General features: G+C 43.0%; 1 protein-coding gene across 2 annotated transcripts in view; it reads left to right on the forward strand.

The window, feature by feature from the left end:
* HTR7 (5-hydroxytryptamine receptor 7) overlaps positions 1 to 22,941 on the forward strand; it is a 63,198-nt gene extending 40,257 nt beyond the window's left edge. The window contains exons 2-3 of one of the 2 annotated variants that reach the window (XM_077350323.1): positions 5,118 to 5,872; positions 19,880 to 22,941. In XM_077350323.1, coding sequence (XP_077206438.1) covers positions 5,118 to 5,871 — 754 coding nt within the window. In that variant the 3' untranslated portion in view covers position 5,872; positions 19,880 to 22,941. The remainder of the gene's footprint in view (positions 1 to 5,117; positions 5,873 to 19,879) is intronic. The other variant, XM_077350322.1, reaches the window with a different exon arrangement.
* Positions 22,942 to 25,755: the final 2,814 nt, after the last annotated feature.

The raw sequence follows: 25,755 nt of genomic DNA on the forward strand, positions 1-25,755 counted from the left end.
AAGAAGATCTAAATGCATAGGCCCAATAATTCTGATAACTGAGTTAAAACATTAAATATTAAAAGAGATTCAAAAATATGCATGTATTTATTACAAAGTGAATTAAAAAAACAGATATTGGCCCTCAATTAAGATTAAATTGTACAGTGACAACCCAAAATGACCATTATTGACCCGGACCATATGTAGGACTCTGTGCATGTGACCAGTCTCAGAATACAGGAACAGGGGTAAAGGAGGTGGAAATGACCCCAAATTCAAATATGTTGGAGAATACTACTACAGCACATTTTTGGTTTTGGGTTGTTTGGTGATTCTCCCCTGCAGGAGTCCCCTTCTGCCCAGTCTTCATGCTTCCCTCATGAAGTGTCCTTTCAGGTGCTAACAAGGCAGAGGGGAGATCTAGTACTTCATATGTCTTCTCGTAATTCTTGAGGGCCACTTATGCTTGAGGTAATATATGAGAGAGCTCATTTTCCACTGTATATGGCTAATAAATATATGCACTCCCTTGCAAAGTAGATAGTTTAATGAAATCCCTGTGTTAAACAAGAATCTTAATTTTCAAGGTCAATAGTACATATACATATTGAGATGAATTATGTTGAGGTCGCTTGATTGGTGACTGTTTAATCTTTCCAAACCATCATCTATAATGGGAATAAATACATTACAGGAACCAACTGGATGCATTTTATGTAGATTTAATGTATTTTAATCTCAAATGACATTTGTGGGACTGGTACAGTTTTGCACTTATGACTTTCTTAAAGGCTAATGCATTTTAATTATTTCGGTATATTTGCTCCTGTGATTTTTAAAATTTCTTTTAATTTGAACACATTAAGTAACTCCGCTGAGTACTTCAGAAATATATATTGGGGGCAAGGCTGACCTGAATTTGGGACTAAATTTAAACTTTAAGCAGTATTCATTGCTCACATGAAAATATTTATATATAAAGGACCTTGGTGCTAGGAAATAGCTAGATATAATGGCCATTAACGATAAAACCAAAGGGGCATTTGGGATGATGATTCTTAGGGTACAGCAAGGTGTGTTGGCCCTAGAACTGTGTCTTCAGATACAATCACTGCCAACCACTGGGAGATGATTGGAAAGTGAGAAATGGCTGTGGGCTAAGGCAAGCCAAGTAGCCATTGCTGAACTCTCAGCCCGTGCCACTCAGTTCAGCAGTGTCAGTCCATAGGCGTTGATTCACCCACTGCTTCCTCGTACAAAATGGCAGCAACAGTGCAGGAGGCAATTTGTTAGCTGACAATCATTGTCGCTGAAAGGTTTGATTGAAATGCCCCTGAACCCCAGCTGAGTTGCTGGGGTTTGGTTATTTTGACACCTGGCCACCTAGGACAGCAGCCCATAGAGAAATGTCCTCATAAATTCAATGACCAGCCTCTCCCTGAACTACTGTACAATAGAGGAAGTTTGGCAAGTGGGAGGGAACACTGAACCCCTCTTCTGTCTCCTCAGCCACCTTCCCCGGTCACTTTTTCCGCTTTCAGCTGGGCTGATTTCCATCCTCTAGAGGAAAAATAGCTGAGGTGAAAGGGTTGTAGTGGGAAAGCATCAAGGTAGAAGGAGCTCAGTATCCTCTCCTGCTCACTGCCTTTCAATTTCCTCCTCTTCCATCCACATAATATATTTCTGGTAAGGCATTGGAGGAGGAGTGTGTCTCATGGCTTATTACCCACTCAGGGTGGCTGTCCCGCCCCTGAGTGCCTCTTCCTCCAACCAGCTTGCCTGTCTGTCACCTTCCATCCAATCACCTTCCATCCCCCACCCCTGCCTTCTCCTTCCACCTCCCTCTGAGGCTTGGAGGCTGCAGATCCCTGCCGCATGAGAGCTGCCCCTGCTGGTGAGTTCCCTTTCCAGGGCCCTCCAGCCTGCAGCCTTTCCAGGTCCTGGGGGGAGGGAGAGGCCATCCACAGAGTTCTTCCACCACCACCACCAGTCTAGCACCTATTGTATTCCTGAATGCAATGGACTTGGCCCTGGTCTTGTACATTTCTACACCTCTACTCAGTCATAGTCTGTTTTAATTTCCTTTTTTTTGGCACTTCTCTAAAATTGTAACCTTTTCATGTGCTGATTTTTTTTTGCCTCTTGGATTTAGGGAGGCCTCTACCACCTTAAAAGTAGAGAAGAGAGGCAGCACTCTTCCCACGTTGGTAAAAATTACCTGATACCACTCCTTGCCTTGGAGTTCTAATCTCTCCCACAGATCATGCCCCAGAGACAACATGCTGCGGGAGAAGCAGAAAACTGTAGCTATTTTAACCACAGTTCTTTTTTTAAATCATTTGTGAGAAAGAATTTATATAAGCATGCTTACCAAATTTAAATTAACAGGTCTACAGATTATGCTAAATGTGTAAAGGCGCTTCAAAAAACCCTTGGAATGGTGATTCTGTGATAGCTTGTAGATCTTGAAAAAATAAATGTTATTAATTTTATCCTTCTGTTCTCACAAAGGCTACCTATTTCATAAGGCATTATGTGGTGTTTTGGGTCATGAAATTTCCACTATGTTAGACTGCTCTTATTTCTTAAGGGGAGAAAATGTTTCAACACATTTTATTTAATTTAGAGATGAGGATTAAAGAAGGCTTTCTTTCTTGCAGTGAAATAACCGCAACCTAGGTTTAAAAGTGATTCTGAACTAATGAAACCATGGGAGAGATTTGCAGGTTCTAAATAGCTCTTACATGAAGCATGACTGGATAATAGCAGGAAAATACCTTTATTCATTTAAAAAGGATGAAAACATTTAATTTCCTTTCAGATTTATTTTAACACGTTAAACACAACTAAAGCATTATAAATATCAAAGAGGAATATTTCTAGTTAAGGTGCATTGCATAAGAATGACTATGCTTTGAAGAATTTTCTTCTATGGAAATTTGAAAAGTGCAGTGTGATTGTTCTTGAAGAAAAGTACAAACGTGTTGAGTAGGATGAATGCAAACTGCTCCTGAACAAAAAAAACTGGACCATGTGTCCCCCTGAACCAGAACTCAACCATTCTGTGGGCACCTTTTGTTACTTCCAGTTGGGCATTTTGAAAAACTGTATCGTCCACAGGATTTTGTCCATTAATCATTCACTTTCTGGGGTTTCCTCTCTGCTTCAAACCTAGTTGAGTGTGATCTTTTTGGAAAGATCGTAGTCAAACATCTTGTACACTGTGTTGACAGGATGGTGTGTATTATAGAAAGTCCTGCCCAAACTGGTACCAGTTGCTATATTATGATCTTCTAGCTCCTCTGGGTGCCTAGAATTCATTAAAAAATTGTGTCTAGAAACAGAAATGTATATCCTGCCTGCCCCATTTCAAATTGAATGTTTTTATGGAACCTCACTGGAGAGCCAGCGTGGTTTAGTGGTTAAGAGTGGCAGTTTATAATCTGGTCAGCTGGGTTTCATTCCCCCACTCCTCCACATGCAGCCAGCTGGGTGACCTTGGGCTCATCCCATCTCTAGTAGTGCTGCTCTGATTGAGCAGTAATATCAAGACTCTCTTGGCCTCACCTACATCACAGGGCATCTGTTGTGGAGAGAGGCAATTGTAAGCCGCTTTGAGACTCCTTTGGGTCATGAAAAGCCTCTTCCCGCACTCACATGGGGGAGCATTTGGCCCAGTGCGCCTCATCTGCCTGGATTTGTGCTCCTGCATGGGAGCCAGGGCATCGAAGTTCCCAGTGTGGAAACAGTTGGGTACAACTGCACACATTATTGAGAAGTTGTTGCATGCCTGATGTCTGGGCAAGCAAAATGTTTATCACTTTGGCCTGTAATGTTACCTGTCATGGAGGGAGAGGATATAACATTTACTTCTATTTCCTCTCCTCCCCAATCTACAGTCCCACCTGGAATCACTGCAAGCAAAACATTTGCTACTGTGCTTAGCTGCTAGGACTCAAGAGATCAGAATAACAATCAAAGTGTAAGCAGAGTTTTAATATGCAAAGAGATTGGAGCACCAAGCTGCTTAAAAGAATAAAATAGTTTTATTTTTAAAAAGAAACAACTTGTGTGTGAGAGAGAGAGAGACCCCCTAACTAACTCTCCAACTGTTGTAATTGAGTCTGTTCTGGAGGCAAGCAGGGTAGAAGTGTGCTCAAAGGAACAAGAAGTCTGCAAATGAGCCAGTCGGATGAGAATATTTTAAAAATATCAGGATGTTCTTAATCGGACTATGTTAAATACACATCTCATTACCCATCTCCTCCAATGGCGACTGTAGGATATCCATATATGCTGTTGAAGCATGCATGCTACAGATCTTGCCCATTCCTATAAGTTTGACACACATCCCATTAATTTTTTTATTTGGGGAATGTTCAAGGCTTCTTGCTGGACACTTTTGCTGGAATGGAACGAATTACTGTAGAGCACTTAGAACATTAAAAAGGAAAGTAATTGTTACATATAAGCAAATTTGAATCAATACACACTAATCATCAGTTTATATAGGAGCTTCTATTCCAGTCAGTCTCAACAGGGGCTATAGGGGGCCTTGGCACATTTGAAGGTGGCCACAGAATGAAAAATGTGAGAAGGGTTTATGGGGGACCCTGGTAACTGAACCGATGGAATACTCTTTTTGTCATGTATGTCACCATTAATTGCTAGACAGTTCAACCTTCGTCTATGGAAAGAAATAGAAATCATGTAATCCATTCCTTCGTGTGTGCTTGAATTAATGCATTCAAGGAAAAAAAATGAATGTGCATGCTTCTCTTGGTTGAATGTCCTAGAAATTCATCCCACTTTTCTGTAAGTGAAGGTACATGGAGTATAGTGAGTTCATTCTTAGCTTAGCCCTTTTTTTAGTCTAACACAGGGGGCCAGCCTACTGCAGGGAGCCCTGGAAACCGAGAAGAACTCCTTAAACATCCATGAGAGTAGCTGTTCTGTCCTATCAGGGTGTTGGCCTAGAAGCACAACACTATGTGTTACATTTGTTTAAACAAAGCAAATAACATGCCATTGTTTTTCAGTTATTTTTTTCTTTCTTAAAACAGACGTGGCTTTATCCACAATCAGGCCTCAGCTGTGTAATAACTCAGCCTCCTTTTTTCCTTTCTTTTTTCCAGATATCTTGGCATAACCCGGCCTCTCACCTATCCCGTAAGGCAAAACGGGAAGTGCATGGCTAAGATGATCCTCTGCGTGTGGCTGCTGTCTGCTTCGATCACCTTGCCGCCTCTCTTTGGCTGGGCTCAGAATGTCAACGACGGCAAAGTGTGCTTAATAAGCCAAGACTTTGGTTACACGATTTATTCCACTGCTGTGGCTTTCTACATCCCCATGTCCGTCATGCTTTTCATGTACTATCAGATCTTCAAGGCGGCCAAGAAGAGCGCTGCCAAACACAAGTTTGCTGGCTTCCCACGGCCTGAAGAGAACGAAGGGATGGTTTCCGCAAACGGAATGGTCAAACTGCACAAGGAGTCAGAGGAATGCACAAATTTTTCGCGGCTGCTTAAGCATGAACGGAAGAACATTTCCATCTTCAAAAGGGAGCAGAAAGCGGCGACTACCCTTGGGATTATTGTCGGGGCCTTTACTGTTTGCTGGCTGCCCTTTTTCATACTTTCCACTGCTAGACCCTTTATTTGTGGAAGGTCCTGCAGCTGTATCCCCTTGTGGGTGGAGAGGACTTTTCTGTGGTTGGGTTATGCAAACTCTCTTATCAACCCCTTTATATATGCTTTCTTCAACCGGGACCTGAGGACCACCTATCGCAATCTGCTGCAGTGCAGATACAGGAATATCAACCGTAAGCTATCAGCCGCAGGAATGCATGAGGCCCTGAAGCTTGCTGAAAAACCAGAATTTGTGCTGTAAGGTCATTCGTCATCTATTACATTTATTCCATAGTTTCAGATATATGGACAAGAGGATCTTTTTAGTAAGGGCAGGTCTCAGAGAATTTCAGTTTTCTGCTAGTTTGTCATAGCTTCCCAGGAAGAAGCTGGGAGAGTTCTAGTTGGCTGAGAATTGTGTAGGAGAAAAAACTACACCCACCACCACATACACCCAGCAACAGCTCCTGAGAGTTTGGTATAGGGTTGCCAGCTCCAGGTTGGAGAAAAATCTGGGGGTAGAGCCTGCAGAGGGCAGGTTTTGGGGAGGGGAGGAACTTCAAAGGGCTGTATTGTTCTACAGCCCACCTTCTAAGTGGCCATTTTCTCCAGATCCCTGTTGCCTGGAGATGATTCCAGGGGGTCCCCTGGTCCCACCTCGAGGCTGGCATCCCTACTTTGAGGGGAAGGCGGGGGGGGGCACTACTTAACCAGTGTAAATGTAATTATAAGCATGCCCTGGAGACAATAACTCCAAACTTTGATCAGCCATTGGAGTCCTGGAATATCCAGAGTCCTTGCATTTAAGCTGCTTTCTTTTCAATGAATGCAACTCTCAAAATGTTTATAGAGCCATCAGTGTGTGGCTAGAGATTAATATCCTGTCACATATTTTGTTGACCACTTGTAATGTTATCAGATGAGCACAAGCAACCACACACCTGAGCGTCAAACTATGCGGACAGCTGGTTTCTATAACATTCTTGTTATTCCACATTTATGATTCCCATGAAAGCCGGACATTACACATGATTGTGATTTCTTGTACTTTTCAGTAAGTGGCCATGACATGGTAAGAAGTTACATGTAGGTATGGAGAATTGTGGCAGAATGATTAGATGCATGCCTATTCTGTATGGGTTTCAACAAACAAGCACTAGGCTTTAAAAAAAACAAACCGACCCTGTTTTTCTGAATTGGAACTTGGCATGCATTCAAAAAAGACGACCAGTTTGGAGAAAAACATAAATAAAGAATGGTTTATAGATCACAATTTGTGAGTGGAATTCTGATGTTATTTACACTGGAGCAGCGTCTTAGATGTGGACTCGGCCAGCATTCCTCAGAGGGTGCCCTTGCATACTGTGCTGCCTACCAGCACCTTCTGTAGTGCTCACAATGCTTTCTAGGAAGGGAGTGGGGCCATTGTAAAGTGGGGCCTGTTATTGGCTGGTCGTTTTTACATGGAAGGGTTTTCTACAGCTGGAACAGGGGCTGCAGCCACTAGAATATCAGTGGTAACTGTTTACAACTGGTAAACAGCCAGGCTTATGGTCCCATTTCCCCTTCAGAGGTTCCTTTTAATTCCATTTTACTCTTTCTCCCTTCTCTCCCCCTCACTGCCAGGCCTTCCCTTAGTTCTCTTTATTCCCCAATCTCTGCACCCTCACCCCTTGGGTTTTCCTTCATTTCTGTTCTGCTCTTCTTTTGTAAAGTGAGGAGAGAGGCCTTGTGCTTGCCTCCTGAGGCAGCTACTTCTTGTTTGGCTCTGCCAGCTGTAGGGTAGCCACCTTCAGGCAGGGCCTGGAGATCTCCTGGCATTATAAAGGTAAAGGTATCCCCTGTGCAAGCACTGGGTCATGTCTGACCTTTGGGGTGACGCCCTCCAGCGTTTTCATGGCAGACTCAATACGGGGTGGTTTGCCAGTGCCTTCCCCAGTCATTACCGTTTACCCCCCAGCAAGCTGGGTACTCATTTTACCGACCTCGGAAGGATGGAAGGCTGAGTCAGCCTTGAGCCGGCTGCTGGGATTGAACTCCCAGCCTCATGGACAGACAGCTTCAGACAGCATTTCTGCTGCCTTACCACTCTGCGCCACAAGAGGCTCCCTGGCATTATAACTAGTGTCCAAATGAAAGGCATCAGTTTCCCTAGAGGGAGTATGTGGACTCCATGTCATTAAACCCCACTGAAGGCATCTCAGCGTTGCCAAGCTTCCCCCCCCCCACCCCCATCTCTAGGAATTTCACAACCTTAGCCAGCTGTGATAGCCATTTTGGGGTGGCGCGCTCCACCATTTCTCAAAATCCCAAGGGTTGAGTGGGATAGGCTAACAACAGCAAGGCCAACCAAGATCAAGTAGCATTAGAAGGGTATTACTCTGCTGAGGGGCTTACTAAGTGATTTTGGGGGTTCAGAGGTCAGCAGAGAGGCTTCTCTGTTGCCAAGGCTGCACATCTGAAACTTTGCAGCACTTTATACATGCACTTTCCTGTAGCACTTTGGTCATTCTTCTTCCCTTCCGAATTTCCTAATTTTTTCATCCATTTAGTTTTAAAAAAAATACTTTTCAGTTTTGAACTAACTGCAAGTAATGCTGCAAGGGAGTGTTGTGATGTCTATCTCTTTGAGACCTGAGTGAGTGGCATTCAGGTCCTGAACTTTAAAAGGGTATTTGGCCTTTTGACAGGCCTGCATGCTGTCTCCTGAACAAAAAAGTAGCTTAGCTTGAAAATGTTGCTTGAAAATATTGCTCTTTGCTGCCCATGGCAGAGAGCAGGCAGCAAGAGCAGGAAAATTTATGAAGTCTCAAACATGGCTGAAGAACTGCATTCAAATCAGGACTGCCAGGCTATGTGGGGGGGGGGGAGACCCCTGGGCAGCAGCCCTAGTTGCTCACCGCTACTCCAAGTGGCAGCAGGAGAATCCCCCATCCCAGCAATAGGAACTGGCAGACATTCTATGATTTTGCCATAGCATTTTTATCAATTCCTAGAGCTAGCCTACCTCACCACATTTCCTCAGAAGTGACAAAGCTGACCATCCCAACATATTTCCATCATTGACTCCATCTAATTCAGATTTTCCCCAAAGTTAATGCTGGAGATGGCTAATACTTTATATTCCTCATATTTTATCCACTACTCGTCAGTCAAAGGGTTTTACTATATCCCCAAAGGTTTTCCTAAAAAAAATATAATGATTGGATATCTGCTGAGGTACAAGAATATATCTCGCCACCCTGAGCTGAATGTCCCAGGCTAGCCTGTTCTCATCAGATCTGGAATGCTAAGAAGGGTCAGACCTGAGGAGTACTTGCATGGGAGATCAGCAACAAAGTCCTGGGTTGCTGCACAGAAACATGTAATGGCCAACTGTTGTCCTCTGTTGTCCTTTGTCTAGAAAACACAACAGTCACCATAGGTCAGCCCTATTTTAATTTCTGAGATGCAATTATTACCCAACACCGAAATTGATTTGTGTATATCCATGCTTGAATTGCATCTGTATGTACCTTGAATGTTTCCATAAATGACTTCTGCAAGCATGAAGTTGGGGGGGGGGGGATTCCAGTGTTCACTTTTTAAAAATCAAGTTTCTGGCCCTTAAGCCTGCAGAGACAAATCTGATTTCAAGCAATGTCTGGAGGAATCCCAGAAATGTGTCCCTAGCCAAAACAACAAACACACCTTGGTTTGCTAATCTGTACAAGACAAATTATTATGAAGCAAATGGATGCTGAAAAGGACCTTTAGCTGTGGAACAGTAGAAGCTGAGGCAGGGACTCATGGGCTTAGAAGGGTGTACCTCTTCTTAGGATTGCATTTTGAGGCTACAATCTTAGGTACGTTGACTTGAAAGAAAATAGTGGCATTTATTTCTGTGTGCACTATATTGTGATGTAGGAATGTTACAGCTAGTATACATGAGTGTTTTTGCCTGTGACATGTTGGAGGCTATGACTTTATAAAGTGCCAGACAATTATGTGTTGCAACTATTGAAAACAAAACTCTGCTTAGGATTTCACTGCTTGCATGGACGCGCATGCCTTTACATGCATTGGGACTGAGAAGGCACTAAACCCTGAAGAAATACCGCTAGCACTAGTGATTTTAACAACCCGTCTCCCAAAAATGCAAAAATAGCGTCAGCAACAAGCACCAGAAAAGTGAATCAGCCGAGGACAGCTGCATATCTGTCGTTCCCACCCTCCCCTTGTTTGTTTGCTGTGTAGTCTGAGACAAAACTTTGGGGAAACTTGAAGATACCCCCACTATGTTTTAAATGGCTTACTTAAGCAAGATTCTTATTCAAGAAGACAGAAGAGAAGGTCATCTGCTTTTAATTACGCTGTTCCCTCTAGCCTAAAGCACAATTAGTCTCGCACAGCTCGGGGCACAGGATACTGCGGGGACACTGGGAGTCAGGTTAGCTTTGAGAGCTACCTAGCCATACTTGCCACTTGCTATCTCGCTTCACATCAGGGAGCAACCAGGGGCAAGCCTGTGTGGAGGGAGAAACGTGAAACCATCCCTGCAGTGTTATGCCCACCCTTGCACCCACTCTCCCCTCTCCATTTTCTTCTCCGAGAATTTTTTTTAAAAAGCTGTGGTCCATGTTATGATACTTTGCATAAGTTAAAAATGAAATGTTCCCTAACGTGTCCATGATCTTTTTGGGATCAGGCAAGCAAAACACAGTTCTGTTTGTGTTTTCTGGTGGTAGGGAATGAACGGGGAAAGGGGGGGGGGCGTGCGTGATGAAGCCCTCTACCAATCAGCTAGGCTCTTTGTTTTTAAGCCTACTGTTTACACACAATGACTCTTCAGGGTCCAGTTGCCATGTCCAGCCTCTCACACCTCTACCCAAACATAAATAGAGTCTGAAACACCACAAATCCCAAGAAGGGGGGGTATGCTTTATTGTTGTAGCATTTGTCCATAGCAATGTGGAAGTGTTAATTTTTTAAATTAAAATGCATTTACATTGTGACATTACTGCACAGCTATGAGGAAATGCACTCCCCCCCCCCAAAATGGAGGGGGGCTCAGGGGGGACAGAAATTTGAGTCCCTGAGACAACCCACTGTGCTTTGATTGGTGGCTTGCTGTGATTGACAAGCCGAGGAGCAGGGGTGGGGGAAAAGTTTGGTTTGTTTTCCCTTGATGCCTCATCAGGAGACAAAAAGCCACGACAAGGTGGAGGGAAAATGTGGGAAGTGTCTTCCATAAGGAAGCTTGCAAATGCATGGCTTACAACCACACATTTGCAATCAGGAGGCAGCGTGAGTTTTGCGACTGTGTGCAGAATCAGTTAGGAGTCATGATGTGGAGGCAGGAAATGGCAAACCACCTCCAAGCATCTCTTGCCTTACTGCCAGGCAAGCCTCGGATCACCTGGCTACCCTACACACAGGCCATCCAAAAAATAAACAATGCCTGGCTGGGCTATGGGTAAGAATTTTCTTGCTGCAGAACAGCAGGCTTCCAGGAGATGGAGATAAAAAACGAAACCAGGGTCACTCTAGCAGAGCATCCTTGGACACTGGGGCAAGTTCTAATCCTTGGTTTGCCCTGCCCAGCAGCCAGTACAGGTATGCATGGTCAAGACGGTGGTTCTACTGCTAGAGGCACCATTAGGCTTTGGGCATTGATCCATGATGCTGTCCTGCAGCTACGGATCGGTTAGTCACCCATCTAAGTGGGTGCCCAGAAATGTCCAACCCTGTACACAAAACAAGCTGAGGACTAGAAACTGGTTGAAAGAGATTCTTAGTGCTGGCTGAAGAAAAGGTGCAAAATAGTTGGTGTCTTTAAATTTCTGGGTTGAGCTGCTCCCATTAATAGGGCACAAGAAGTAGAAAGTGGAAGATGTAGAAACTTATTTTTCATAAGTTTCATCAATATGTAGACCACATAAGAGCCTAACGTTGGATTTTCTCCTCCTCTACAGATGGTATTTTCCTGTTCCGTATTTTATGGGGTGAGAGACAAGCCAAATAATTTGAAATAAATGTGCTGCTGGTAGTCCTTGAATTGCAATTGCTTATCAGTAGTACCCTTCAAATCTAGCTTTTTGACAGGAAAGTAGAAACACATCGTGTGGAAAGAATTACTGTAGTTGCATTTAACATTTGTGCACAGTTATTGTAGGGTTTGTCATGCATTGATACTTGTGGAGGTCATGATTTTGTCCTTTATGACTGTCTATGAGTAAAAATATTCAGCTCAAAGAGAACTGGAGAAATGAAGGACGCCAACATACTTTACAACGGCAGCTGTCCTGATTGAGCCAGTGTTGTGGCTCCTTCCCATTTTAGCATTATCTCCTATGGAGTAGATATTCATGTTCCTTTCATTGCATTGTGTCTCCTTGTATAAATGCTGACATTTTCTTCCTTCACATTCATTATTTATGTGGTGTTAATTCTAGTATTTATTTTGTAATTGTATTGGCTGGTTTTTGTCATGTACACATCCATCAGTGTGGCATTTATGTTACACAATTTTATGAATTTTATTTCATCTGAATAATGACTCATATTGGTGTTGCTTGCCTTCTGTTTAGAGGTTGAAAGGTCACTGTTTGTTTCATTTCCCCCTTGATTGGAAATTCAAACCAGGGGCTTCTAGATTCTAGTCCAGCAGTCACCACCACACTGCATTGGTGTGTGAAGGAACCGAGCTAGCATAACATAAAACCCCCTACAGCAGGGGTAGTCAAACTGCGGCCCTCCAGATGTCCATGGACTACAATTCCCATGAGCCCCTGCCAGAGTTCGCTGGACATCTGGAGGACTGCAGTCTGACTACCCCTGCCCTACAGATTATGATTGGTGAATTCTGCTCACTGATTGGCCAGAGAGCTCTATGGTATCTGGCCAGATCAGTCTTAAATCCAGAACATTCTACTTGAGGTAAGTTGAAGCTGTCTTCCTGAGCCTACTGCCCTTAGCTTTTTGTCCTGCCCAATTTTTCACACTCTGGAAATTGTGACACCACCCTAATTATACTGGAAGTATCCCAAGGTGGGGCTATGGCTTAGAATAGACTTTCTCAACCAGGGTTTTGTGAAAGCCTGAGGTTTCTTGACAGCCCTGGAAGGGTTTCCTGACTGGGTAGGAGTTAATTATTTTTAAATATATTTGTTAAAAATTGTTATTCACTGGATAATATGACCATATATGGTCATGTTAACCCCACTCCCCCATGGCCAATGATGGGTCTGGAGGGGTTGGGAAAGGGAGAGGCCCTGGATGGGCATGTTCACAGCTATGCTTCCCAGCCATATTCTTCACAATCACGCTGCTTCTGGGATTTCTTGAAGCCTGAAGAACATTTCAGGGTTTTCTCAATGGTAAAAAACTTGAGAAAGGTGGGCTTAGAACATCTGCTTAGTATGCATAAGGTCCCTGTTTCAATTGCCAGCACCACCAGTTATAAAGATTAGGTAGGAGACAATGTGAAAGATCTGAGACCCTGGAGAGATGCTGCCAGTTAAGAGTATACAATGCTGAACTTGATAGACCTATGGTCTGATTCAGTTTAAGGTACCTTCATACGTTCATATTGACTTGGAAGTAAATTCCATCTTCTCTCTCTGTTTTCCATCTTAGTATTCACTCTAACAATATATTCCTCTTGGGGGGACCTTGGACTACTCCTGTTTTCACTTCTCCATCCTTTCTCTTTTGCTGCCGCTGTGCCCTTGGGATTTGCTGCCTCCCAGCATCTGCACTTCTCTTTCTTTGATAGGCACTTCAGCAGTTTGAAAGTGGGTCATGTCCCCTGAGCCTTTGTCCTCTCTCCTCTGTGCTCTGTTGTCTTTTGTGACCGTCCCTTACCCTAAAGGTCTTGTTTTAGATTATTAACCTGCAAGGTTTGGATGGTTGTTTTTAGTTCATTCTGCACAGCACCTCTTAAAAGCAATTTATAAATAATTCATGTTATTTCATAGTTTATTTAAAGTATTTGTATCTCTCATATAGTAAAACAGTTACTGAGGTAGCTGCCAGTTTCCCATCATTATGACATTTAAATTCAGTCCATTAGTAATGTTTTGTATCCCATAGACCTGTTCTACTAACAGCTGGCCTTCCGGTTGGAGGAGCCCTTGCACTTGGCGGAAGAGACCCCATGTGCCAGAGGAAAGCTTCTTGTGGCACTAGTAGAGTGGAGCTGTAGGATTCAACCCAGTGTTTCTTATCAGGCACCAAAGCCAGCCAGGTACACAGCTGTGGAGAAGGAGCTCAGAAGACAAGGTACCATTACCAAGCAGATCCTGCCTCTGGTGGGCCCCATCCATAGCTGAGACAATGAAGGTACACAGATTAGAGTCTCCATTAACGGAAGCAGGTGGTCTTATACAAACATCTCTTCTTTCCCCCCCCCCTATGAATGCATCAGCTGCCAATTTAGCTTTTGAGACTGATAAGATGTTTCCTATATCTTACACCAGCCAGCAATCTTTCTACTAATTAAAAGTTTCTAAACCATCTTCAAATCTCAGTACAGTAACAGGATGTGATCAGAATATGCATGGCTATTTATTACCACAAGATATGCAGCACTCAACATTTTCCAAAGACAGTTGTTTATATCTAAAAATGGTCATTATTAAGTACAGTGAAATATAAAAAAGTAAAATATAGTGAGTGAGTACCAATAAGGCAGTAGGCAACTTGGACAGTGATTAACATAGGGTTGCCAGTCCTTAGTTGGGCCTGGGGACCCCCCCCAGTTTGGAGCCTGTCTCCCTGATTTTCAGGCTCTCAGAAACCAGAAGAACTTACCAGGCATGGGGACAAGAAGCAGGAAGCAAATGTGACATGCTGACATGACCCAGAAGCAATGCAGACATGTCAGCAACATTGGGGGGGGGGGGCGATGCTCTGGTTTTGAGGCAAAACTGTATGGTAAGAGGCTAATCCTACCATCGAGTTTTAACCCAAATTTATAGCATCAACGTCGATGTCACTTCTGGGTGATGTCACCATGTTGTATGAATTTTCAGCACTCCTCCCCGCTCCTGCGTATCCCCATCTCCTGCTGGCAATTATGAGGAACTGTTTTTGACAGATTATTCTTAGGTACCAACTTCAGCCTGGGAAAGTCCTGGAGGTTTAGGAACAGTGCCTGTGGTGGGGGGGATCATTGGTGAGAATTTCACCACAGAAATCTGAAGCTTCCATTTCCCCCAGGTGGACTGATTTCTGTGGTCTGAAAATCCTGGGGGGGACTCTAGGCCCCATTGGAGGTTGGCAAACTTATTCTTAAGTTGCGTGTTTTACAGTATTATAAAAGGATGTAACATATACCAGGGTAATGGAAAACACACACACACACAAGCCAAGCTAAAAATAAAGTTACAACTTTACCCACTGTTTTATGGTATTCTCAAGACTAAAAGTAAAAACAACACTTCTTGGTTTCACTTTCATCAGCCAATATTTAATTTCAGTATTTAATTACTTTTGCTGAGCTGGGAAAGTTGGAAATGTTTTCATTCTTTTGGTTATTTTAATGAGATCATAACGCCTAATCAGGAAGGAAAAAACTCTCAGTGATGCTGGAGAATCAGTCACAAGTGCAATTTGTGGACAGAATAAAATGGTTAGTTGTCTCTGTGGATAGACTTGTTGCTTGTATGCTATTCTTTTTATGGCTGGTCTTGGATCGCAACAGAATAAATACTGATTCTGACTTAAATTGCCTACTCTGGATTGGGAGATTTCTGTAGATATGGAGTATGGGGAGGGAAAGAACTTCAGTAGGGTAAAAGGTCATCGAATCTGCCCTCCAGTGCTGCCAGGGGAACTGATTGCTGTAATCTGGATATCTCTTGTAATTCTGGCGGCTCTCCAGAACTCACTTGGAAAGTGGCAACCCTGACATAGAAGTTGGGAAAGATAACATAGTTTGAGGAGTTCTGGATCAGATTTCCCTCCATCCAATCAGATATAAAGTCATGGAAGAGTTTTTACAGGGTGGGTGGGTCCAACATATCCCTTCCACTTTCCTTAGTACCAGGAACCTTCTGACACACAGGGCAAGGCACCTATTGCTGGTGAGAAACACTACAACCAGCAAACCAGATCTACATAAGTGCTCATCTTGTACTCTTTTTAAAGCAATTTTGCAAGACTAACAGATTCCCCTGAAGAAGCCTGTTGGCAAAATGTGTAGGGAATTTTGAGAATTGCAACTAATAAAATATTTTTTTCTTGATTTTGCCTTGGCTTTATTATTTCTTTTTAATCTCAAAGTCAGCATATGATGTACCACTCTTTAGGCAGGCTCAACAATTTCCAGTGAAACTTTTCCATTTAAACATAAGAGCTCAGCCGTGTCTGCTGCACTGACTGGCTATTAGGTCTAAATGGCATCGAATGGCCAAACAAAACTGGACAAAAGTCTGCTAAATGTTTGGAGAAGGTGCCTTCGGTAAACATTGGTTTGGCAGTTCTGAAGCAGCCTGAATTTGTGCCAAATTTTGGCCCATGAGCCTGTTTGTGCCCATCCCTACTTATATATAGCTATGCATAAAGCCATTGTGATGATTTACATAGCATAGAGCAGTAACATGGGGTTTGCTTTTTAGTTTTGTTCATTAAATATAATTCAAATACAATCTATTTAGGGCACTAGAATATCCCTCTAAATGTGAATTTTGGAATCTTCCTGCATGAGCCCATAATAAATAGGAGTTAAATAAATAGGAATTTCTAATCCATAATTTTTTGAAAACCCTCATTCTGGACTGTCATGGACTGTAACTCACTCTTAATCATGCAGGGAGGGAAGGTGATGTGATATAGTCTGATCTCATGAAACCTTGGCAGCTAAGCAGGGTTAGTACTTGGAAGGGAGCTCACCAAAGAAGACTCTGCAGGGGAAGGTAGTGACGAACCACCTCTGCTTCTCACTTGCCTTGAAAGCCCCTTGCTGGGGTTGTCATAAGTCATTTTTGACTTGACAGCACATATGTACATTCACAAGTGCACATAGGAATCAAGAGCATGAATAAGCTTGCACTGCATCAGGACAGCTGCTGATTGCCGATGTGCTTTTTCCTTTTATGGCAGCACTATGATGGGATAATCTCCACCTATGAGACTTCTCTCTTCCTTAAAAGCTCTACAGTAATCAGGATCTCTGCCATCCTGCTTGTAGATTGCTTCCTTGGTGAAGGACTTCCAATGCATTTGTTCATCCCCTGAAACTGTCAGCAGCTTAATAGCTTTCTGACTCACATCTGTGTGGGTCTCCATCCGCTATTCAGTATCTTGACAAGCGACAGGTTGCCATGCCTAATGTTCTGTGGTGGGGGAAAACACACTAAACATAAGCCGAAATGAAGCAATTTCTTCCTTTCTCATAAGCCTTGACTTTCTATTTGACCTTTCTTTTTTTCAGGAAAGACCACTCAGGAGAAACTTTTCTTATACAGAAAGCACAGGGACAATAAATCAAATAGTCCTCTCTAAAGCCTAAAATAGACTTGACGTTCTTTTCATAACTTTCAGAAGAATTTGCCTTTGTCTCTTAAGTAACTCTTATATCAGATAAATGATTTTCAAAACAGCTGTGTCTTATGGTTCTCACTGATCACTGATAATTATGGTAATAAAACTTTCTTTCTGCTCTATTTTATTTTCCTGTTTACTAACGTTGTTGTTGTTGTTGTTGTTGTTGTTGTTGTTATTATTATTATTATTATTATTATTCCCTTCCGTATGAAACTAGTTTTGACCTTGGATAAAACTACATGGTTAGTTAACTTCATTTCTAATGTTTTCTTTTTAATTCAAAAGGAAGTTGTATGCATCATATCCTGATGGGTCATCTAGTCCAAACCCCTGCACTCTGCAGGACACTCACATCCCTGTCGCTCATCCACTGTAACCTGCCACCCCCTTAAGCCCTCACAGAATCAGCCTCTCTGTCAGATGGCTATCCAGCCTCTGTTTAAAAATTTCCAAAGATGGAGAACCCACCATCTCCCGAGGAAGCCTGTTCCATGAAAAACTGCTCTAACTTTCAGGAACTTCTTCTGGATGTTGAGACAGAATTTCTTTTGAATTGATTTCATCCCATTCGTTATGGTCCAGCCCTTCGGGGCAAGAGAGAACAACTCTGATCCATCCTCGATATGGCAGCCTTTTAAATACTTGAAGATGGTTATCAAATCCCGTCTCAGTCATTTCCTCTCAAGGCTACACAGACCCAGCTCCCCTATGTTCTCTGGCATATTTCTCCTGTGGTTCTGTGTCTTCATAAGGCTGTATTTTAATATACCCTAAAAGAACTGGAAACGAGGAGCAAAATGATGGCTATCCTAACCATTTTGGTAATGTGCTTACTTACTCCCTTTTTTCCTGTAATATCTACTTCAAGTTGTCCTGTATCTTGACATCTTTCCAATATGCCTTTTCTCATTCCCAGTCATCATAATTGGCTAGCAGGGATGGAGGAAAACATATTGTAATGATATCAAGATCCAGTTTATATGAAGCTAGATTTCCCAGAGGGAGGAGTAAAGAAATGAGCTTATCGCTGCCATTTTCAGCTGAGTCTGTGTTTGGCCCTAATGTAATGTGTACATTACAGCCAAATCCTGAATCTCGGTTCTTCTGTGTAACTGGAGATGAAAGGGTCTCCCCATGCCCAGTAAATATCTGTTTCCATTTCCGAGTCTTCAAAGGTTAACAGGTTTGAATGACTGGCAAACGAGTATAGTTGACGAGATCTAACTGCATTGCTCCCCTGTGAATGAAAGAGGAATCTGATGTGTTGAAGAAAATTGCAGCACAGGAAATTGCAAGTTCCTCTAGTTTGATTCCGTACGGTCCTGTTTTTCCTACAACTGGAGAAAGTGGAAGGATTTGGCCTTAATTTTCATCACTGTGATAATTTAGAACATGCTATCAACAAGCAGAACTAAGAATATCTTTAGAATTCCCAATTGTCTCCATTAGATTTTTAGGAATCTTGCTATTTTTTCAACGTCCACAAGGAAATGTTTTAAGAAAAAGAAGAGTTGGTTCTTATATGCCACGTTTCTCTACCCAAAGGAGTAGCAAAGTAGCTTACATATGCCTTCCCCTTCCTCTCCCCACAACAGACACCCTGTGAGGTGGGGCTGAGAGAGCCCTGATATTACTGCTTGGTCAGAACAGCTTTATCAGTGTTGTGGAGAGCCCAAGGTCACCCAGCTGCAGGTTAGAAGTCTACACTCCTAACCACTACACCAAGCTGGCTCTTAAATGTATTTATGTGTTATAATTACAGAGATAAGGTTAATTTTGCTAAATGTAAGATTTTTCCTATAAATAGATTTTTATTGAACATGACCATTCTAAACCCAAAAGAAAAAACTTGGTACTTAGTTTATGTGGAGGGAAAACTTCCTTCTCACATTTGGAATGTTTTTAAAAAATCTTATAGATACAGTATAAGTTGGAGCTACTCATTGTATCAGTGCCTGCTTCCAAATTCACATTTGCTGAGATAATATGAATGCTGTGGTTATGGGAAAATTCGCACTATGTATTTGCCAGCTAACTTCAGAAATCCCCCCCCCCCGACCTTTGAGGCTGTTTTCCTTCAAGGTTGTTTCCTTACTTGAAGCTCAAGGGATTGGGGGGGGGATTAAAAGAAGGGTGAAAGAACTATCCGCTAATGTTTATTCTTTGAAAATTCATCTCTTCATTTGCAGTACAAGTAAAGCTCAGGATGGGGGACTCCATGCTTTACATGTAATGTGTGGTTCTGCTTTTAAGAGCCAGTTTGGTGTAGTGGTTAGGAGCGCGGATTTATAATCTGGTGATCTGGGTTCGATTCTGCACTCCCCCACATGCAGCCAGCTGGGTGACCTTGGGCTCCCCACGGCACTGATAAAACTGTTCTGACTGAGCAGTGATATCAGGGCTCTCTCAGCCTCACCCACCCCACAGGGTGTCTGTTGTGGGGAGAGGATATGTAAGCCGCTTTAAGTCTCCTTCAGGTAGAGAAAAAGCGGCATTTAAGATCCAGCTTTTCTTCTTGACATCTATCCTGCAAACAATGTTGTGGGGCCAATTTCTAAAAGTCCCTGCAAGTCAATACATGGTATGCCTTGACATGATGCAGGCCTGCCTGAAGTCAGATTGGCGGTGGTTTTGGTGATGGTGGTGGGGGGGGATTCTTCCGGTATGTACTCTATCAGCAAGAGCAATTCCAAGTCTGTTTTCACACTGAATGTTTTGTACATTCTATTTTCTTTGAACAGGAGGAGCACTGATTACTCAAGAAAAAAGAGCCATGATTTATGACTGAATCAAGACCCAAGCAGTCATATACAGAGAAGGAAAGGACAGCACTGAAGATCCAGTCGGCATGAACAAACTGATGGGTTAATGAAAGGCACTGTGGGAGATAATGTTGTGAAGAAGGTCAAGGAGTTTGGTATATTGTATTAAATGTACTTCTGCTGAACGCGGTGGTGTCTCTTTCTCTCTCTTCTCCCCCCCCCCTTTTTTTTCTTTTAAGGCAGAACAAATGCTCATTATAGACAAGTGCACCTTTCTTTGTTTGAAAATGGCGCTAGCAATAAGCTAGATAGGAAAGTTATAATGGTTTGCCGATTGCGCCTATCAGGAGCCTGGGCAACCTAGCGCCTGCAGTGCTGCTGATACTTATGGCAACGTTGTCTGAGAGAGCTATGCTGGTTTCATATGTGCATCAAACCTCTGCACACACTTGCATGAAACACGGATTGTGAAAATCCCTGTGTTGCCCCCTTCAGCCCACATGATGATGATGGTCGTGTATTAAGAGGGGTGTTGCTGCCAGCCTCCTGATGTGTGTGATTGTCACATCTGGAAATAGGAGAGATTTCTCTTATATGTGCCTTACTAGGACGGGCGTCCAGCCTTTGCAAACAGCCCCTGCTAATTGTTTGCAGCCCTTCCAAACAGGCAAAATGTTGCCGTATTTCTTCCCGTTGACATGACAACAGTTGGAAAGTGTGCCAGAGAAGGGCAAAGTATAAACCCAAGGAAGGGACTGGAGATGGAGCAGATTTTCACATTTAAATATCCGTAGAAATTAGAGAATTCTTTCATTTGCTTCTGAGATAAGGAAGGCAAAACAGGCACAACTTGGTACCTGAAGAAGTGTTCTTGCACATGGAAGCTTCTTATGCCTTGAATAAAACTTTATTGGTCTTAAAGGTACCCTGGACTCAGACTTTGTTCAGGTACAACTTTGTGTTCTACACTAGTTAGGATTGCCAGGTTCCCTTTGACTGCCAGCAGGGGAAGGGAGGTGGGGTTGCCAGACCCAGGTAGGGAAACTCATGGAAATTTAAGAACTGAGCCTGGGGAGGTCATAGACCTCAGTGGTGGAAAATGCCATAGAGTCCATCCTCTGCTGGGGAACTGACCTTGGTAGCCTCCCTTCCTCCTCTCTTTCCAATTACCCCTTCTTCTACGGATCATCCTGGGAAATGTAGTCCCCTGCAGGTTTCTCTTACATAAAATTTCAGGGGGCAAATATGCAAGCACAAACAGGGGGAAGATACTAGCTATCCTGGTTTTCTATTCTTTTGAGACGAGCTGTTGCTATTAATTTTCAGGAAACATCTGCAATGCAGAATGTATTTTGTGGGACTACTAAGTTGTTTTCCCTCCCATCCCAACACCAGCAGTGATGCTTTTTGGTATACTGGCCACAATCCTGAGAAAGTTTGCCAGGTATATTTATTATTGGAATTAATGCAGTTAAATTATTAGTTAACTAACTTGTTGCATTTATTTCAATGGTGCTTTGGTGCAATTGAAATTCGATGGAGTGGGGCTGATGTCTGGTTGAAGTAGAAGGGGCACAGGAATGATCAAATAGGCCAGGTGCTTGTCAGAGATGGTCATTGCATGGTCCTAAATGAAAAAAAATTCTGTTTCATTATTTGTCTTTTACACTGAAAAGGGGGTTTGCGGGAATCATTGCTTGTTATTGAACTTCTAAGAAAAATATGAGGTTACAGATAGATTGTTGCTGACTAAACCATAAGCAAAACCAAGATATATGTATACATCCATTAATTTGTGAGTCTGTTTGCCATTTTTAATGTCACCTTTGGATGTATTAAAATGTATAGAGTACTTGTTCTCTGTTAATTTGCAAATTATAAGAACAGTAGTTGGACTCCAGGAGCTATCATACTGTGTGTTTCCAGTTTTAACATGTGAAAGACCCCTTCAAATGGTTTATTTATTGCACTGAATTTCACAGGGTCAAAGGTACCATTTGCTCGTCTGGTGATTACAATAAATGATCCCAGGCACCCCTGCTGATGCTGTTAGACAATTTTATGAGGCACCCATCCTGTACTTCATTGTCAGAATGAATTACTGTGAGTCCTGAAGATTTAAATGAATGTCTTTTGTTAACTGAGACTGATTAGAACAAACAGATCTGAACAAGAGTGACAGAATGAGTAACCTTCAACTTTGATATTTTTCAATTAGAAAGAAGAGATGTTCTGATCAGATTCAAAATGGGGCTAGTTTTATTATACTAATCTTCCATATCCAAGGTGAAAGTGAAGGTTAGATTACGAAAGAGGAGACTGAGATGAAAAATTTCTGTTGTTCCTTACTCTGTGTTCAAAGTTAGGTGGAGATGTAAAAAAAACAACAATTCATGCAAAAATTAGCACTAGTTTCAGTAAAGAACTAGAGATACCTGCAGACATTTGTCTGTTTGGCAAGGACATCTGAACATACCAAATTCAGATCTAAAGATCTAAGGTCTAACCGAGGCCTGCACAACTGAACACCAGTTACTTCGACCTTGTAGGGGATCTTTGTTTTGCTGCCTGCTTGGAATCGGAAATTTTGGGGGTGGACAGAGTCAAACCATGGTGGGTCATAGTACATAGACAGCTGCATTGTGTTTGACTTTGTAGGAATGTTGTGCAGTTTATCAGAACATTTAGGATCTGGGATGGAAGCTTTTCCTTACACCAATCTCTAATTCATACTGTACTTCTCTACACTACAATTTTAAACCGGTTTGGCAATCATACTTTGGCCCCAAAGAGCCATAGTTCTGTGATTGGGCTAGGATTCTGTGAGAAAATTCTCAGCATTGTCACCAAGCTGTAGTCTCCAGGATTCTTTGGGGGAAGCTGTGTCAGCGAAACATCTGAATAACAACTATTAAAGCTTAATATCTAAAGACGGGTCCGTGCATTTCACTCCGGAATGGTCATGTCCTTTCTGTGTGTGTTGATGTTACAATTTTAAATAAAATTCAGTGTTCCAGCATTAAAACCATTCCATTCCTAAATGTTTTGAGAGGATATTTTCTTCTCCTGAATCAAAACCCTTTAACAAATATTTATTTTGTTTTTATTTATTTATTATTTGATTTCTACCTCTACCTCCTCCCAAGGACTCATGGAGGAGTACAAATAAAACCATAGAAACCCCTTAAAACACTATAATAATAGCACAACAAGAAAGGCAGAAACTCTCTATATCCCCCCAACAGCCACCCTAGGCGGGGTTCCCAAATAATATGGGGACCTGATCCCACAGAGGGGCCTGGTTGGTCTTAAACCCTGGCCTCACTCAAAGACCTCCGTCTTTCAGGCCCTGTGGAACTGTGAGAGCTCTGACAGGGCCCTCAGCTCTTCCGGGAGCTTGTTCCATCAGGTAGGGGCCAGGACTGAAAAGGTCTTGGCCTGGGTTGAGACCAGACAAACTACATTGGGGCCAGGGACCTCCAGCAGGTTGGCACCCACAGAGCAAAGAGCCCAGCAGAGGCATAAGGATACAAGTGGTCCCTCAGGTACGTAGGGCCCAAGCTGCGGATGGCATTGAAGCTTAACACCAAAACCTTGAACTTGATCCAGGCCAGAACTAGTAACCAGGGCAGCTGCCATGGTACAGGCTGCAGATGTGCCCTCCAAGGTGTCCCGATTAGGACCATAGCAGCCACATTCTGCACCAGCTAGAGTTTCTGCATCAAGGACGAGGGCAGGCCAGCATAGAGCAAGTTACAGGAATATTGCTGAAATGTTGCTGAAATGACCCAGAATTCATTTGCAAACAAGAAATAAATGCCAACTAGTTTTAGATTTGAACTTGTAGGGTAATTCTTTTGAATCAATTACTTTTGTTTAATGATTTTTTACAATACAATCTGAAATAACTCCCAGATACTTCAATTTAATGCAAAATGATGAGAAACAGATGCATTAAACATATAATTCATTAATACACAATTCCTTGCTTCAGTTATAATCCTTGGCCAAATGACAGTTTAGTTTTTCTACCCTATTGCTCATTCTGGATTAAAAGGAACATTGTAGTATTGCTTCTCAGAATGCTCCAACATACAACATTTAAATTAAATTGCCATCACTAGGTATAAAAATGTAGTAACATGATATTCTTCCTCTCTGTGGTCCTATATATGGGTTCTGCGTATAAGCAGAAGCAGTCTTGAAAATGCTCCAGACCAGGGTTTTAACCAGGAAAATAACTGGTTCGGCTGTCTCCTCCCATGAAGAAAAGAGTTTGAATATTTGAAAATGCTCAAGACCAGGGTTCTCGCCAAGAAACAAATGGTGTGAGAATCAAATGCCAGGCGAGCACTGTGCTCCGTACTGGACTTCTGGCCTCCTCATGCTCCTACCCAAAAGATGGGTCTGTGGATGCTACACAAATGTGTTTGTGCGTGTGTGTAGACTAACATGCAAGATGGTAAAAGCACCCAGTAGAGAAGAAGATGCATAACAACCAGAAATGACAGAAATGACAGAGGCTGCACCCTGCTTTTGTCCATTCCTATCTGTTGCACAGGTCCCCCCTGGCCATCAGCAGGAGAGAGGAGGGTTGGGAAACTCCTGGAAATTTGGAGATAGAGCCTGAGGAGGACAGGAATCTCAGCAGGGTACAATATCATAGAGTCCACCCTCCAAAACATCAATTTTCTCCAAGGGAGCCATAGTCTGGACAGTTGATATTCCAGGGGATCCTCAGGGCCCACCTGGAGGCTGGTATCCCTATCTGGTGCACAGGTCCCCCATGATCATCAGCAGGGGTAGGGGGGGGGGATTGCCAAAGCCAGGCTGGAAAACTGCTGGAGGAAATAGATGTTGTAGGGAGGAGGATATGTTGCATGGACCTAGGTTTTCCAGCCTCCAGGAGGGACCTGGGAATACCCTGGAATTTCAGCTCCTATCCATATTAATAAGATTAGTTGCCCTGGAGAAAGCGGATGCTCTGAAGTGGGGGGGGGGCTATGGCATGTGCCAAGAGATGCCAGCCTCCAGGTGGTAACTAGGAATCCCCTGGAATTTCAGCTTCACTCCAGCCTACAGAGATCAGTTCCTCTAGAGGAAATGGCTACTTTGGAGGGTGGGCTCTATGGCATTGTGAGGGTCAGGGATGCTAGCCTCCAGGTGGGACCTGGGGACCCCCAAAATGACAGCTCCTTTCCAGACAATTGAGTTAAGTTATCCTGAGGAAAACAGGTGCTGGGAAAGGCTCTGTAGCATTGCACCTAGGGTTTCAAAAAAAGAAAGGAGAGAGGGAAGGAGAGAGGGAGGGAGAAGTGGGGGAAGGAGTCACTGTGTGTGTGTGTGTGTGTGTGTGTGAGTGAGAGTGAGAGAGGGGGGAGGGGGAGAGTGAGCAGAGGCCCCTTGCCCCTCCCCCCAAGTAGAAACCCAGAGCCCATGTAAGTCTCCCCCCAATTTAGGAGAGACAGAGCATGCAAGAGCCCTGCCTCTTCCGTATTCATATCTGTTTTCATTTTGTCCATGTCCCGCAAAAGAAATTGATAAGATAGGAGAAGTAAGCAATATTTGAGCTTGCATAGGTGATGGGGGGGGGCAACCATTAACATTCCACTAAGATGGCTACTGGATTGTAAAAGAAGCTTGAAGAATCTCTATTTTACAATTTCAAAAAGCATGTCCAGTGTGAAACTGGCCAATAAGGAGAGACAAACCATATTGCTCAATCTAGATGATGGAGGAGTGACCTCTGAGGGACAAAAAAGGGTGTGGTTTGGGGGGAATTAGAGGCAATCATGATGCTTTTGAATTAGCTTTACCTTGGGAACGAAGTAAGGAGAAAAATGCCATAAAACCAC

Source organism: Paroedura picta, chromosome 8, assembly GCF_049243985.1.
Source record: "Paroedura picta isolate Pp20150507F chromosome 8, Ppicta_v3.0, whole genome shotgun sequence".
Taxonomy (NCBI): domain Eukaryota; kingdom Metazoa; phylum Chordata; class Lepidosauria; order Squamata; family Gekkonidae; genus Paroedura; species Paroedura picta.